General features: G+C 36.9%; 1 protein-coding gene across 2 annotated transcripts in view; it reads right to left on the bottom strand.

Moving 5' to 3' along the window:
* Positions 1–13,406, bottom strand: part of LOC132158210 (ankyrin repeat and IBR domain-containing protein 1-like) — a 34,731-nt gene extending 21,325 nt beyond the window's left edge. Inside the window, exons 1-5 of one of the 2 annotated variants that reach the window (XM_059567535.1) lie at positions 13,223–13,406; positions 5,980–6,240; positions 3,941–4,241; positions 1,017–1,199; positions 708–825 (exon numbers count right to left, since the gene is read on the bottom strand). In XM_059567535.1, the coding sequence (XP_059423518.1) occupies positions 708–825; positions 1,017–1,199; positions 3,941–4,241; positions 5,980–6,167 (790 nt within the window). In that variant the 5' untranslated portion in view covers positions 6,168–6,240; positions 13,223–13,406. The remainder of the gene's footprint in view (positions 1–707; positions 826–1,016; positions 1,200–3,940; positions 4,242–5,979; positions 6,241–13,222) is intronic. The other variant, XM_059567536.1, reaches the window with a different exon arrangement.
* Positions 13,407–17,900: the final 4,494 nt, after the last annotated feature.

Genomic DNA, 17,900 nt, shown 5'->3' with positions numbered 1-17,900 from the left:
GAATTCAACGGCCATGACCCCACACAACGTTTTATAAATTTCCTGCCCCTTGCATATTTGTTTGCTAAATAATAGCCAGAAGCATGATTTCCATAATAGTCAGAACAAGCACTGTATCCGTTCAAACCAAATTACAAGCCTTATCAGGTTTTAAAGTGGAGTAAAGTGGATGTCAATATGCTAGTAATATGTATGATGATAAGCAACTTGTTAATAATAAATAGTGTTCCCTATTATAAAGTCTAACCAAAATGTCACAGCTGCTCTTTTCCATTAAATACAAATTCATGATGGTCACTGGCTGTCCAAAAAAAAAAAAAAAAAGGCACAAAAATAAACCAAACCAAGCAAACCGGTAACACTTCATTTTAAGGTCAAATTCTCTCTATTAACAAACCAAAAAACTACTATTTGCTGCTTATTAATATTTTGTAAGGTAGTTGTTAAATTTAGGTATGGGGTAGGATTAGGGATGTAGAATATGGTCATGCAGAATATGTGCTTTATAACTACTAATAAACAGCCAATATGTTAATAATAGGAACGCTAAAAAACAACTAGTTAATTAAAATTGGTCCCTATACTAAAGTGTTACCAGCAAACCAAACCAAGTTTTCAGTTTCAAACTCTCAACAAATTTGACCAAAATTCAATTTGGGCCAGCCAACAGCACTGAATATATCTTTGAGTGTTTGACACAATCGTACCATGTGCACGAAGAAGAGCCTCTGCGGTGAAGAGAGGAACTTGCAACATATCTGCCGTCTCCACTATCAGCATGTCCTTCAGTCTCCTGAGGTCCTGCACTCGCAAACCTTCATAAAACTGAAACAGTAACACGGTTACGTGTTAAACATTGAATCATAGTGAAATCAGTATTCAGACATCTGCATCAAACTCTTCTATTTTTATTGTTCTTAAAACAAAGCAGATTAAATGTTGACACATCTGGACACCAGGGCTTGAGGCAAATGTTAATGTCACAAGAAATTCTAGAGTTTATTTGGAGAGCTCACCTCCCTGCGGTCTAAAGCTGCATACTCTGCCTCAATATCCTCTGCATGGGGGTCAGTGGAGAAGACCATCTGAGACTCCAGACTGAGTGCAAGCTCCTTATGGTGCTGCCTTTCTGCACAGTCACATGGGGTCTCCTTGTTTTCATTTTCTGCAAACAGGTCTGCACAACGTTTCGCCAGAAGCTGCAGAAAGAGGGAAATATGGTTAATATACAGAGAAAAGATCAATAGATTAACAAGGTCATGACATGAGGAACCAGAAAAGGTTTAACTGACCCAAGATAGCATACAGTACCTTTTGGAATATACGCTATTATACACAAATAGCAATATTTGCCACATTTTCTTGTTAAATATAGATGTGGAAGAATTGTCAAGACAGAGTTTTTTGTGTGTTTCAGAACATAAATCAGTAATATTTTACAATATGGAAAAGTACTTGCCTTTTCTATTCTATAAAAAAAAAAAAAAAACAGTTATGTGTACTGCGCAAGACTAAATGAGACTTGTCATTAGTGGTCAACCGATATATCGCCTAGGCTGATATATCAGCCGATATTTGGCATTTTTCAAATCTCAGCATCGGCCGATAAGTTATTCTGCTTGGCTGATGAGTTTGAGGCAGGACTTTTATGAGAGTAGAAGCACCGGAGCGCACACAGTGCTCACACTCTCTCTCTTGTTCGTCATCGTCGTTAACAGTTCTGTCTAATACGGATAGAAGTCGGTCTAATAATCAGATAGAATGGTTAAACAAAGGAATTAATGTATACAGAAAATATTATAACGCTTGCTTTTTATTAGGCTTATTAGTAATAGAAAGGCAAACGTTATAATACTTTCTCATTTGCCATCAGCATTAAGCAAATACGCATTTATGTAATTTAAACAAATCTTTGAGTGAACATTTAATTTCACAAACCTTGCAAACTAAGTCGAATCCAGCTGTGAGATCTTGTGAAGTATGCATTTTTATCCAGCATGATCGTGTGTTACCCTTGCTTTATTTGAAAAATATTATTCCCAATGCACACAAACTTCCCAAAATACTGTGTGTCCTGTTTGTTACAGTGTTTACTTCCTTTTTAATTTTATTTTTATTAAATATTTATTCATTTGTGAAAAATACTTTGTCATCGAAAGTATTTTACACATTTATTTTACATATTTATTTCTTAAATATTAATATTAATTAAAAATATATTATAATCGGCTTTATATCGGCCCTCTGTTTTCCAAGATATCGGCATCGGTTGTCAAAAAACATATCGGTTGACCACTACTTGTCATGGCACTTGTATTCTGTTGTTTTTCTCTCGTTGGTCTGATTGCTTCTGTTGTTCTCATTTGTAAGTCACTTTGAAAAAAAGCGTCTTCTAAATGATTAAATGTAAATGTACTTTTTCGCCAGCACTTGACCAACAGTAAAGTTCTATGGGCCCCATTTTAATGATCTAAACGCAAAGTGTAAAGCACCCGGCGCAGGTGCACTCAGGCCGTGTCCAAATCCCCTTTTGCTATTTTAACAATGGAAAAATGGTTGGCGCGCCAGGGCGCATGGTCTAAACGGGTTGTCCCTATTCTCTAAATGAGTAATGGGTGTTTTTTGGGCACAACATGCAATAAACCAATCAGAGTCTCATCTTCCATTCCCTTTAAGAGCCAGTTGCGCTCCTGCCATAACGGATTTGCTATTTACACGGAGGAATTTGGCAAGCGCGAAGACAGAATGTGTCTCCGAGATGAAACAGAGCTGCTAGATAGCCTAATTCTGATACATGCGATGACTATCCATTATGACATGTAGGCATTTATATATATATATATATATATATATATATATATAAAATCAGCCTACAACAAAATATTATGCATTGCAATCCTTTAATTTTTTATATTTGGCATGTTTGTATGTTTGCGTCCATGCATTGTGGTCCCGCCTATACTAACATGCTCTTTAAATAACAAAGAAAAAACATTGTGTCAGACTTTAGACCAGGTTTGAGTTGGTCTATGGCGCAGTCTATTTTCAGCTCCTTAAAATAGCCTTGCGCCAGAACACACCTCTGTTTTAGACCAGCACGCCCATGGGCGCACAAATGCATTTGCTAATTAAACAACGTGGCGCTGGACAGGAAAATGCAAACGGCGCCGGACTGAAACAAGCAAACACACTTGCGCTGAGCCATGCATCGCATTGCGCAGGGTGTATTATAGGGCCCTATATGTTATCATCAGTTAATGCAACAATCAACATGAAACAATTAATAAAAACATTACAGCATTTATTAATAAAATTTAAATATAAATTGCCTTTTTTATTTGTACATACCTGAATACATTTTAACCTTTCAAGATGTATAAATTAGTTGAAATTAGTTCATCTGTTATGAACATGAACTAAAAATTAACAATAGTATATTTATTATTTAACATTACCTATAGAATAATTAAAGGAAAAGCATGCTGTTCACTGCATTTATGTATAATGTATCAACTAATGTTAACCTTACTGAACTTTATTATAAAGTGTTGCCCAATAAACACTTTTTAGAATAAAAACTGTTGAATAATTTCTACTGTCAGAACAAAGATTCCCAAATGTTCCAGATCAGGGATCTCAATTTCAAATCCCCATTTGCCAACTAGCCAGGTGGTCAAAAAATACATAACCAATTGACTGGAGATAAGGGTGTGCAATACGATATTAACATGAACAGTTAAAATGTCTCCACAGTTTTGCCATTACAGAGAGATTGCTAATGCTGCACCTATTCTGGGTTAGTCAGAAGCTGTGTCCAAAAATTGTTCCCTGTTCACTATATAGAGTTTACTATATGGAAAGAGTGATTCAGTATGGTTTTGGACCCAACAAATGTGTCCGTGAATGTATCGACAGTGTTTGATAATTGTGCTATATGTACCTCCACACATGTCTTCATCCCTGAGGCAGCAGCGTAGTGTAGTGGAGTGTTTTTCTTGTTATCGGTGGCACTGATGTCAGCACTCTCATATTCACCACGGTCCAGTTTGGCGCCGGTCCACTTTAGGATCATCTGGAGGCACTCGGCACGTCTGCGTTCATCTTCATAGGGACGGGCTAGACGCGGCTGCAGAGCCCCTTCGGATAGCAAGATATTTGGCCCCATGCATAACACATGCAGTGTGGTCTCATTGTGCATGTTACGTTTGTTGGGGTTCCCGTCCTTGCTGAACAGGAAGGACCTATGAAATTATGGCATGGTGGATGACAAATGAAAAAAAGGAGCAGTCATTGGTTCACAATTGGTTTTGATTAATGAAACCAGATTCTAGGGATGTATTTATAATGAAATTCTAACAATAACAATTTGAGGCCAAAGAGTTTCACACTGGGCAGGAAAAAAAGCAGAATGTGATGATTTGTGTATGTGATCTGAGTATTTCTAACAGTTTGAAAGCCTTTAAGAACCAAGGAATTGTTGTATAGTTTATAAAATACTGCTTGGAGCCAGACATATAGGCCTAAGTGTGTTTCAGATGTTTTGCGGGTCATTGACATATAAGAGTGCCTGCAATAAAGAAATTGAATAATTTTGCTTAAAACCAAATTCTTCAAAATCTTCTCTCTGTATTCCTGTTGGTTTAATATGGCATGGAAAATATATATACCATTTCCAAAAATGGTTATAGCTTAATGACACTAAAAATGTAATGAGGTTTTAAAGGGATAGTTTACTCAAAATGCAAATTCTGTCATTAATTACTCATAATTACCAAACCTGTAAAACCTTTATTCATCTTTGAAACACAAATAAGATTTCTGATGAAATCCGAGAGCTTTCTGACCCGGCATAGACATCAATGCAACTGAAATGTTCCCAAGCCCAGAAACAGGTAAAGCAGTTCATGTGACATCAGTGATTCAATCGTAGTTTTACAAATTTACGAGAAAACTTTTTGTGCACAAAGAAACTATTTATTTATTTATTTTTATTACAAAAATATTTTCCTCCTCATCTGCTGCCATTTTGGAGAGTACCATGAACCATGCGTGTGCTTTACACTGTATGTAAACAACATGTCATGGTTCTAAAATTGCGGTCTATGCGAGGTAAGAAAGCTACCGTATTTCATCAAAAATATTTATATTTGTGTTCCAAAGGATGGAACAACAACTTAAGACAGAATTTTCATTTTTGGGTGAACTATCCCTTTATCCATCAAGAAAAAAATATTTAATTTCATAATCATTATGTAAATTATTTTTAAATATATTTATTCTAGGGGGAAAAAAGTATGAATTCTTAATTCATAAATATCTTCAGGTAGCTGTACCACATCACATTTAACTAAAATTGTCTTGTCATGAAAATGTATTTTAAGATATTTTAAAACTCTTATTGACAGAGTCATAATGGTCTTCAGACCCTCTTTATTGAATCCTTTCTTGTTTAATATATTCTTTAGCATGTTTTCATGTTGGTTAGTACCTAAATGTTTTTAACAATTCTTAAATTTATATTAATATTTTAATAAGCAGTGAAGCAGAATATTTTTATAAGAAATAATATTAAAAGCCTATGCCAGACTACCTAATATGGTTTGTAGTCTATACCCAAACAATATCAAAAATGAATTGTAATTCAGAAATTGAAAATATGCATATCATAGGTTTATTCAAGCCGTTGTATGTAAATTGGATTTTTAATGTATTTCAATAAATTAATGGATGATGATAAAACAGTGCTATTAACACATTAATCACAGCTACAGATAAATAAAAACTATGAAATACAAAAAACTGTGAAAATCTCAGAATATCTTTTTTTATGTTTCACAGAAGAAATAAAAATCATACAGTTTTGAAACTACATGAGATCATTAAACATCTGGAAGTCAGAAAGCCATTCGGTAATGATAGCATAAATAAAAAATAAGCAAAATGCCAAAATACTTAATATTACTGAAAGCTACGTCTTACCTGAGTATGCGCGTCATTGCATGTCTGGCAGCATAATGGAGCGGGGTGTTGTGTTGGTATGGTTCCCCATATGAGGTGTTGGGGTCCAGAGACTCTTTGAACTGTGGGTTGCCCTCGTAGAGCTGATAGGCCAGAACCTCATCTCCACTGATCAGTGCTTTGCGGAACTTGGTGGCCGTGTTCCCCATCTCTCACTTCCCAGCTCTCCTGAACGATCAGACCTCTTCAGCCTCTGGGTCCACAGATAGCTGACATTGTGCGCTTACTGGAAACAAGAATAAAGCAAAGAATGTGTCCACTGTGCTTCATCAGATAGGAGTCAGCTACACCATACAGTAAACATCGGAAAAATCTCCAACTCCACCACAAGGCATGTTAATAAGCAAAACACGAGCCAAAGGAAAATAAATCCTATTTGAAGTTGTGATAAATGTATAACCTTTAATACCACGTCACGTGCAGTAAAAATCTGCAGGAACAGGCCTGAAGTGCTTATTAGAAGCAAACTGACTCTCCATCATATCCAAGCAGCACTTACAAAACTAAATCACGTGTTTAACCAAATGAGAGAGGCCTGACAGAAGCAGATGCTTAACATGTCCCACTTTACATATGTGCCCTTTAGAAGACCTGCAAGAGCACAGCCGCTTCTAAGAGCTGATATAAAACCAGCACATCTATGCCAATCCTTGTCAACCTTCCAGAGAGAAAAATGAAAACAGGTCTTGGATCAGAAGCAGACGGCTAATTGTCTCAACACCCTGACTCATTCTCCACAGGAGCTTGTAAGGAACGAAACAGACTTCCTCCAGGAACACTAGGGGCTTCCGGCTCCCATCGCCAACTGCTGTCGACCTACTGCGAGCAGGTTCTGTCGAGGGGCAGGATTCAGCAGGGCAAAAGTTATGCCCCCACAAATACCATCTGTCAACGTGGACACCGGAGGTGTCAGCTGTATTCATATTTACACCAACTTTATGAATATAGTATCCCAACAGCAGAAATAATAAACAGGGCCATTTACAAAAACTGACTCAATTTCATCACAGACAGGCAACCTCAAGGGGTAAAACAACTCGTCTGGCCTAGTTTCATGGTTAACCTCTTTTGGTTGGTCTTGAATTGGCTTATATAGAACGATAAGTGTGAACTATAAACATTAAAGGGATGGTGCAGGCAAAAATGACAATTATGTCACTATTTGCTCATCTTGACATTGTTCCAAACCTGTTTGACTTACTTTCTTCTGTGAAATATAAAATGTTGGTAACCAAAGAGTTACCAAAAAATAACAACCAAATATTACAACTTTCATCTAAGATTTGGAGCCAGATTACAGGGGGTTAATAATGACGATATAATAAAGATGGCAGCATCATTATATTATTGTTACGCAGAGATCAGTAGGCCAGTGAGTAAAATCTGTTGACTTTAGCAATCTATGTTGCATTATATGCCACTAGTTAGTGGTTACTGTTAAAAGAAAAACATCTCCATTTAAGGCTCTATATGATTTCACTCCAGTGATAATGGAATTGGATATTGGATATTGATAAATATAATTTTTCCAAAGCTGTGTGCATGTAACTCAAGAAGAATGAAAGTTATCTTAATGTCCTTTAAGATTATGGTTCCTGATAAACTTTTCTTTTTGAATCTTTATTTTCAAGGCCCTATGTAGTTCACTCGCAGAGATATGTGCATCTCAATTTGGCTCCATGTCCAAATTGTTGATTATTACCCATTTCAGTGATCAAAATCCAAATTTTGGTCACTTTTTATACTTAACGTATTTAAAGGGGAATGTCTGAAGAAGAAATAATGTTGAAACTAGAATCATAGCTTGTTTTCCTCTATCAAAATAATTACACTAAAAAATACCTGTGTGAGTTCCATAAATATAATTTTTCCAAAGTTTGTGAGTGTCTGTAAAACAGGAAGTATTAAAAATCTCTCTTAATAAACTTCTTAGTAGGTCTGTCACGATACTTAAATAACTGTCTAATCGCGATTATTTCATCTAACCGTGGTTTCAGAAAACCGCGATTACTGTGCTTTTTATACAGCACAAGGGGGAGTCATACACCAAAAGAACCAGTTTGGTTTTCATGCACTGTATAGCCTATATCATCTGAAGCCACTCTATAGCTTAATGTGAAGGACAGAATTATATTTGCATTGTTCAATTTAAGTTTACAGAAATTGATCTTCCTTCTGCTTTAGCTGTCAGTTCTTTTCCGCTCAGCATTCAAACAGCATGTCACATTTAGGTATGACAGTCAGTACGGTAAAACTCTCTCTCCAAGATGATATATTCCCATTATAATACTTGATGCATAGATAAAGGTATGGGGATTCACATAAAATGACATCTTGATGGAGTTCATTGCTCTCATTTCTCTTCTCTTTGTTTGTACCGTGTGGAGTGTAGCGCTTAGCGTAGTTGCTTCAAACACATCATTCTGCACCCTAGATGCGCATAAGCACTGCGACTCCATCTTGCTCAAAGTGCAGCAGTCTGCACCCTGGATGTGCATAAGAGCTTTGTGCCGCTCTGTTTCAAGCATTTCAAATGATCAAAGATTTGCACACAGAAAGATTTTAAGAAGGTTTTATTTTTCTCATTATTTTCATGAATGTATTTTGTAAGAATACAAAAAGTTAAGTGAATAAACACGTTTAAATTGTATAATGTGCGCCAAAGATTTTTTATTCAAGATACTGTTTTTGCTGATTATACAGTCAGCAAGTTTAATTTCATAACAATATTTATTCAAAAGCAGTTTTTCACTGTAATGAGGAAGTAAGTATTTAGTGGATTATTTTTAACAAAGGGTTTTAAAAAAGAGTGACCATTAGTTCCACAAAAACAATATTGATATTTTGTAGTGGTGTAGAAAAAAAAGCTCTAAAACAGACAATTAATCACATGAACCTTGACTACTTTTAGACAATTAATCGTCGGCCAAATTTCATAATCGTGACAGCCCTACTTCTTAGTAAAGGTCTTAATAAACGTTTATTTTATAATCTCCATTTTTAAGGCCCTGTATGGGCCAATCCCAGAGACAGAGCCCAATGTGACTCAATGTTCAATTTGTGGAATTTTACCCATTTTTGATGCTGAAAACCAAATGTGGTCACTTTGCATATGGCTGATACACACTGAAAAGCATGCTAACATACAGCCCCATTGTGCTTTGGGTGGCCCGAGTTCGAGTCCCAGCTCACTGTCTTTTCCCAAACCTGCCCCCCATCTCTCTCCAACCTCATTTCCTGTCACAGGGTTCCCACTCTTTTTCAGAGATCATTTTCCAGGACATTTCAAATTTCATGATAATGGGAATAAAATATAAGGATCACATATTCACAGCCTAAAGTAATATATTCCTCTCTCCTCTCTTAAAAAAAAGCATACAATTTATGGCTATAACCCAACTATAAAATCAGAAATGCACCAAATACACACACACAAACAAACACACACACGTCTGGTTCACTATCCTGCTAGAGAATCTCCTTAGACATAATGGTTTTTATACTGTACAAACTGTATATTCTATCCCCCTACACTATCACAGAAAACTTTTGACATTTTTACATTTTCAAAAAAACATTTAGTATGTTTATTGATCCATTTCCCCCATGGGGACTGCTGCCTGGTCCCCAAAATGTAGATGATCTCAGGTTATACTATCCTTGTGGGGACCATTTGGTCACTCACACGCACACCACACACGCACACACACACACACACACACACACAGCTTCCGAAGGTAAACTCTACACTTTAGTTTAATGAACACATTATAACGACTGCCTAGGCCCTTCTTGTTAAGCTTCCCCTTCCCTCTTCCCCCAACTGCAGTCTCCAAAGAAATAAAAGGCTTTATAAAAAAATAGTTTGCAAAAAGCATCTGTCCCAAACAGACTAAACAACAAATAAATGTCTGTCCAAAATATTTACTGCATTAAGCTCCACAGTATCGTTGTGTTTTTTTTACTGTTTGAGTTGGCTCAAACTCTTTTGCAACTTTTCCAAGATTTGTTTTAGAGCTGTTAACTCCTCACTTTTGTCTGCGACACTTTTTCGATAGGCATTTGATTTTGTCAGTAAGGTGAAGTCATGCTTTCTCTCTGCCCTGACGGCCATTTCATCTGCCTGGTTTCAATGCTTGGTTTCGAAACTTGTCCAGCCTGGAAGTGTAAGCAAAATTTGGGAATTCTGCTTTATGGTGTGTGTAGACGTGTATTAAAAACATTTTGTACTGTGCAAGAACCTCAACACAGTGAGGTGCAGTGTACCAACCAGCATTGAGCAAAACTTGCAAGAGTTTTTGAAACATTGCTCTTGAATTATCTCTGTTTGCAACCATGATCACAGGGTCAAGGGAGCTCAAGTGCCACACAGCTGGGTACATTAGGGGACTTCTCTCCATTATTTTCTTGCAAGTCATGGAAAGGAAGGAGACACATTCTTTTTTTAAACAGCTGAATTTTTACAGGATGTTCCTTGTGTTAATGTTCCTTATTTAATAAAAAAAAACACTAGTAATAATCTATTGTTTTAATAAAATAGCAACGAACAGTATCTCACAATTGTATAAATAACGCAACAAATTTAATGTTTTAAAATAAATACAATTTAGAATAGAAAGAGGAAAGGTAAGATGCTTTAAAAATTAAACTATTAACACCAGCAGATGGCAGCAAATAACAGTCTTAATGAGTGAATCATTGGAGTCACTCTATCAAACGATTCATTCAAAACGCTTATTTGGAAATGAAGAAAATGACGGTCTTCATGAATGGGTCATGAATCGTTTCTCAAAGATTCAGTCGGCAAAGAAACGTCACTGTACTTTTTGTTGCTAAGAGAAACGTCTGTTTGGAACTACTAGGTTGGTGAAACAGAGCAAACAGACAATAGTACAATAGCAAACGTGCTTTATATATACGTTTATATAAGTACTATTATATACTACCGGCCTCCGCCTCATGTTCACAAGTCTGTGCTACACTATGAACAAGCAATTATCGCTGTGCATCACGTCAGCATTTCATTTTCACTTCCTATATCGTTCATAAAACAGGTTTGGGAAATTTGGGTCTGATTTGTCATGGGGATGCAAGACGTTCCAACGATTCTAAATAAAATAGACTTAACAAATCGATAACCTTTTCTCAGGCAAATGCCGTCACTCATGCTGTAATTCAACGTGCAGACCCCTTGCACATGCGTATCAAAATAATTACTTTACAATAATATTAACATGTAATTAAATATTACCTGCATACCAGTGAACATTTGCTGCAAACATTCGAGCACTTAATTTCTAGCACCTGAAAACCGGCAACACGAGACAGCGTCATACGTCACAGGGAGCTTTAACAGCGTGAGCTCACATGTCAAAACTCAGCATCCCTGAACAGAGCGCTTTCTGTTACGTTAATTGTTTCAACCAGTTGTCGGCCATTTCTTTAATGATCAAGAACATTTAAAAATAATAATTTTCCAGGACAACAAGATTTTTTCCAGGACAATCTATGTTTTCTCTCATTTTCCATGTGTTTTCCAGAACTGGAAAATTGGTCACTAATATTCCAGGATTTCCAGGTTTTCCAGGACGCGTGGGAACCCTGCTGTCAATATATACTGTCCTATTCTAATAAAAAAAGTGACAAAATAAATCTTAAAGCATAAGTTAAAGAATATTTACCAATACATCTACTTTTATGTTCCACAGAGGAAAGAAAGTCATGCCATTTTGTAATGATATGAGGGTGTGTAAATGATGGAAGTATTTTCATTTTTGAATATTCTCTTCAAGCTTTTCATTGGCGAATTTTACAAAAATATGTTTAATTCAATCATTAAACATTTATAAACCTGACAGCCAGTTAGTTATGATAGATTAAAACACACAAATCATTCTTTTCTTTTTATATGCCCCAGATCTGTAGGGCATTGTAATACACTTGTCATGTCTAACCATACAAAAATATATTGCCATGGTTAGCATAGTTCCCACTATAAAATGAGAGCTGTGTTATGAGTTTGAGAGTTAGTATGACATAAAACCACAATAATTTCAAAATCCCCCACAAAAGAGATGTACTTACAGCTGTACTTGTTGAATGCGTGTAGAACAAGTCTTGTTACTTTTACTCCATTTCACATCTCATACTACACGCATTCATTAAAGTACATTTTTGGATTCAATATATATATATTTTTTTTATTGTGTGCAAAACAAGCTTTTAATGATTATTGCCATCTCTGTCAATTGCATGAAGTAAGTCACGTGACGTAAGCATGGCAGCACCCACAAGTGGGCGACCCTCTTCATGAAGAATAAAACAGCTTTTTCTAGAAGCCCAAGTTACGTTGGGCTTTCTTCTTATGTGGATAATTTCAATAAAAATTCTCAAAAGTGTTTCTATGGGTGTAATTTTTTATTAGCATAAAAAGCGCAAAAGAGAGATCACAAAACATTTTGTCTCAGTTCAAATCTATTATACCTCTACGGAAGCAACAATACATGTAGCAAATGTTACATTTTGGCGCGGAAACTACAGTTACCATGGTAACTTCTGCAAGGGTATTGTGATACGTTAACGTTTAATTTCTCCAGCTGGAGAGTGAGATGCTCAGCATGCAGGAAGTCAGCTGTTGTGTGTGTGCTGTTCCAGATTCTTTGCGCTGTTTTTAGATAACCGTCGATTTCCTAGAAGGGGCTGGGCGACGTGTTTACAGCGTCCGCTTCTTACATACCCATTACCTGGATTACACACTCGAATCACGAGAAAATAGCCACTGGACTGTGCTGTCACGTGCTCCAAAACATTATTATTTACGTTGACAAAAATAGTCACCGAGGCGTGTTTTCAGCGAGTAGCTGGCCACTGTTTCTAATAGGTGCATGGTTTTATTTTCCATGCATTCCTTATGGCGCATCTGTTACTTGTAATTATAAAATCAATACAGGAGCTGTCCGCTTTTTTAGCTCGTTAACTGAGTTAGCTTGGAAACTTGACAATATCCAGATGTTACATCAGATAAAGATATACAGAGTGTTTATATATAACGTATAACTATAACAAAGAAATTCAATTTCATCGCTGTCAACCAGTCGATTTGTTGTTGTGACATATAACGTTAAGCGTATTAATAATACTGCATTTCGTTCCAAACAAGTCTTTTCTCCGATGAAGCCCAACAAAATGTACATATCCTACTTACCAAATTAGCACGACGACATTGGTCGTTTTTCCTCTTTCTGACCCTGAATAATTTATCGCTTATCTGATGAAACTGTGTTGACTCTAAACAAAAATCTGCCTCTCGCCTTTGTTGTGAACGGTCCTCGGCCGCCGTGAAGCCTTCCTCAATCACGCCGTTGCCTTCGTTAGAATTCAGTATTTCAAAATAAAAGCCCCACCAGTTGCGCTCCTGTTAGAAAAATACAGAGCTCTGAGAAACATACGTAAAGGAAAGGTGGTCTTCTTATTATATATATATATAATATTATGACATCAGTTGCTAAAATAATATTTTACAATTCATGATATATGCTAAGTTAAAGTTAGTAAGTTAGTTTTAATGCAAAGACAATAACTTTCACGACTACACTATTTTGGTGGAAATGGTTACCCTATTTCTAAAAGAAAATAATCTTTAAGTAGGCTACACACTTTGCTTTTGTTTTGCATATTAAAAAAGTAATTCAATGGTAAAGTAGATAAATGAATATCAGTTAATGACTTCCACTGGAGTTACTTAACGTTTGGCCAGCTGCCCTATGTTATTTTATTGAATTAATTAATAATGATGGAACAGTTGAAGTTCGTGTATTAATTAATTATTATTTAATGTAATTCCGTTTATGCGTTTGGCTATCAACGTGCAATATGCTGGTAATTAAAAACAAACTCATCAAACTTTGGATTTACATACTAGGCTGTTTTTTTTATTACACACACACACACACACACAAACACACACACACACACACATTATATATTTATATATTTGTAGTCTCATCTTCACCCCAGATGTAAAATAGAGTACAGCATCACCAGAATGCTCTTGCCCTCAAGACCAAAATTATGACGCAATTCAATAGAGATGAAACATTAAGATTAAACACTACATAGAATAATCGTTCTGTTCGAAATTAAAGACTGTGTTTAACTGTGTGCGTAACTCTACATAATTTGCGTAACTAAATAAAATTTTAAGAAAGCAAAAGAGATTAGATTGAGAATATGATATTGCTGCAATTATACACCAGATGGCAGTGTTGTAAGAAAAAACCCTCATACAGCACCACGTTGTAAATAAGTTGAAAATTCATCAAATGCATTAAATATTGTTTTATTTTGAGAACTCACGGCTTACATTATAACTTCTCAAATAAAATTCAGTTTTTTTGTTTTTAACCCAAACCCTGGGTTCAGCTTGTTTTATTATATTGTCATTTTATATAGCCCTACTAGCTCAAATGTAGTCTGGTTTCTATTATTTATTTTCATTTTAAATTAAATGTTTGTAACTTTTAATTTTAGATTGTAATGTTTTAATGTTCTACTAATAACCATAAAAGGCCCAGCTGTCATAAAATCAGAGAGAACGGCTGCATAGTTAACTGCTGATCAACTGAATGTGCAAGTAGCAACTGTGTACAAACATTTTCATATTGTGACATTGGACCACAAAACCAGTCTTCGAAATTGAGATTTCTACATGATCTGAAAGTGGAATAAATAAGCTTTCCATTGATGTATGTGTCATGATCTGGTCACTGAACTTCCGTTAATTCACCACCAGAGATCATCATTCACCACACAGACTTTCACACTACACAGTACACCGTGGACTACATTTCCCATGATCCATTGAACCAATCACACGTTCACCCGATAACAATCACACCATGCACCTGAGAACAATCAAACACACACACACAGCAAAATCATCAGACATGCTTTATAAGCATTGGACTTATTCTAAGAGGGCTTTTACACTGGGCTTGTTTGCTGTGGTCTGAGTCCAAGCTTTTAGGAGTGTGTGGAATCAACCTCGGCTCTCTCTTGTGTTGAGGAAACAATTATATCGACAGTGTTACCACAGTAACTGCGCCACAGTTCGGGAGCAACCGAACTCAGACCACCTTCTCCAGGTAGTCTCGGGTTCGCTACCCGTTTACAGAATCCCGTTTTCAGCCCCATTACAGAATACTCTGCCACACGAAGATCCAGCAGCTTTTCTGAGGAACATTAGCCAGATATGGACATGGCAAGAATTTTGTTAGCCCTTAGGCAAGGCCCACAATCGCTGGAGAACTATGTTCATGAAAATTTAGCCATAGCACACTATTCGGACCTGGACGTCTCGGCTGACTTTCCAGAATCCCGTCATGTCACTGCTGCCAATCCTGAATCCAGTCAAGGCACAGTTGATCTTCCAGAGTCTCGTCACGTCTCAGATGAACTTCCAGAGTCTCGTCACTTCTCAGATGAACTTCCAGAGTCTCGTCACGTCTCAGCTGAACTTCCAGAGTCTCATCACATCTCGGCTGACTTTCCAGAATCCCATCATGTCACTGCTGCCAATCCTGAATCCAGTCAAGGCACAGTTGACCTACCAGAGTCTCGTCACATCTCAGCTGAACTTCCAGAATCCTGTCATGTCACTGCTGCCAATCCTGAATCCAGTCAAGGCACATTTGATCTTCCAGAGTCTCGTCACGTCTCAGCTGAACTTCCAGAGTCTCGTCACGTCTCAGCTGAACTTCCAGAGTCTCGTCACGTCTCACCTGAACTTCCAGAGTCTCATCACGTCTCATGCTTCCAATGATGCACACCCCCCACCCACAATTCCTGCCAGCCCGGGACTCGAACTCACAACCTTTCGATTGGGAGTCCGACTCTCTAACCATTAGGCCACGACTTCCCCTTGTGGTGGCACATGCTGCCGAACCTTCCGAAGCGGCAGTGCTTGCTTCAGGTCCTTATATGGTGGTGGCACCCAGCAATTGTCTCTCAGCCTGATGTGTTGCTGTCAAGGTGACTGTTACTGCTGTGGAACCTCCAGAGTTGGTGGCATCTGCTGCAGAACCTTCGGAGGTGTGAGTAGTATCCACTCATAAATCCTCATCCTGTCCTGTCACGACTATGGAGGCCATTTATGAACTCTCTATGTTCCCTGCCTCGGTCCCTGAGACTAGGAATGCATTGCCTGTGTTGTCTGTCTCTGCTTTCTGTAGGCCCCAGTCTCTGCCATGGGTCCCAGCCCCATCTGCTCTGCCCTGGTGGGCTTCTGTCCCATTTGCTCGGCTGTGATGGTCCTCTGCTCAGCTCTGGTGGGCTCCAGTTCTGTCTGCTCCACCCTGGACATACATCAAGGTCTTTTTCATGCTTTTCCGTGTTTGACCCTTTTGCTCTGGATACTGGATTACCCCTCTTGCTTAGCCCTCTGGATATTGTTCGTTCATCGAAGACCCACGCTTGCCCTAGGAATATTCTTCGTCTTGCCCTCTTTATACTTGTTTGCCAGTGTTTGACCCATGACTGTTACGACCACGTCTCTGTTTAAAAAAAGCTCACACATGAATGGCTTGTTAGGATAGAACAATATTTGGCCGAGATACATCTATTTGAAAATCTGGAATCTGAGGGTAAAATACTGATAAAATCGCCTTTTAAAGTTGTCTAAACGAAGTTCTTAGCAATGAATAATACTAATCAAAAATTAAGTTTTGATATATTTACGGTAGGAAATTTACAAAATATCTTCATGGAGCATATTTTTTTATTCAATATACTAATTATTTTTAGCATAAAAGAAAAATCTATAATTTTGACCCATACAATGTTTTTTGGCTATTGCTAAAAATATACCCCAGCGGTTTTGAGGTCCAGGGTCACATTTTTTTTTAAATAGCAATTTGGCCACAATACATTAAATACAGTTGGTTGTAACCTATATTTTTATTTATTTGATAAGTTGCATTTTCTGCAGACTTTTATTTTTGGACTAAAAGACAACTGTAAGTGATAGAGTCAGATATTGATGCGTTCTTATTGATCAGTATTAGAGGAGCTCAGCTTGCATCAGTGACTGAGCTTGAGCTGTGGTAATTTTGCTTTCAGAAACCAAATCAAGTGACAATAAGTCAGAATAACTTAAATAAGCCTAATAGTTTTAAACTAGTTTTATGAAACACCACCCATAATAACCCAGCATGTGTTCTGTCCAATATTTACCCAGCGCTGGGTGGCCAAATAAACCAAGTTGGTTTGTTTTTGACACAGCATTTTTTAGAGTGTATGTATCATTTTTGTTTTATTATTCTTTTCTTATTCTTTCTTATTTCTTATTATTTATTATTACCTTAAGAGACTCCATGCCTCACGTTGAAGGAGCAAAACAACAATTTGTCCTATTTAATTAAGGTGAATGAAGAAATTTTGAACTTTCTTTTCACTGTGAAATTCTGAAATTCAGTGTACACATCAGATACACATTACCTAGTGTCAAAGATTTACACATTCAGTGCAGTAAAATAGCAAAAATTTGCTTCTGCTTGGTTTTATATCCCATGAGCCCTGTTTCACTTTTAAGAAGTTTGAATTATTGTTTTACTGGGAAACTGTTAACATCTATTCCAGCTGAAAAATAATGCATTGAATTAACAGTACTTGCATTTTAATGCCTTGAATTTCCAGGGCTTGCATTGTTAGGTCCTGAAATTTTATATAGTTGTTCATTTAAGCTGTGAATATTTCAATTGAAAATATTTCACACACCTTTTCATAATTAAAAAATCAATAATTCATATTCACGTTCCAGAATTCACTTCCAAAATATTAAATCGGTTAAAAAATACGATGTATAATATACGACGGTATATATAATA

Source organism: Carassius carassius, chromosome 15, assembly GCF_963082965.1.
Source record: "Carassius carassius chromosome 15, fCarCar2.1, whole genome shotgun sequence".
Lineage (NCBI taxonomy): Eukaryota > Metazoa > Chordata > Actinopteri > Cypriniformes > Cyprinidae > Carassius > Carassius carassius.
The sequence above is the reverse complement of the archived record's forward strand: the minus strand, read 5'-3'. Positions and strand labels throughout refer to the sequence as shown.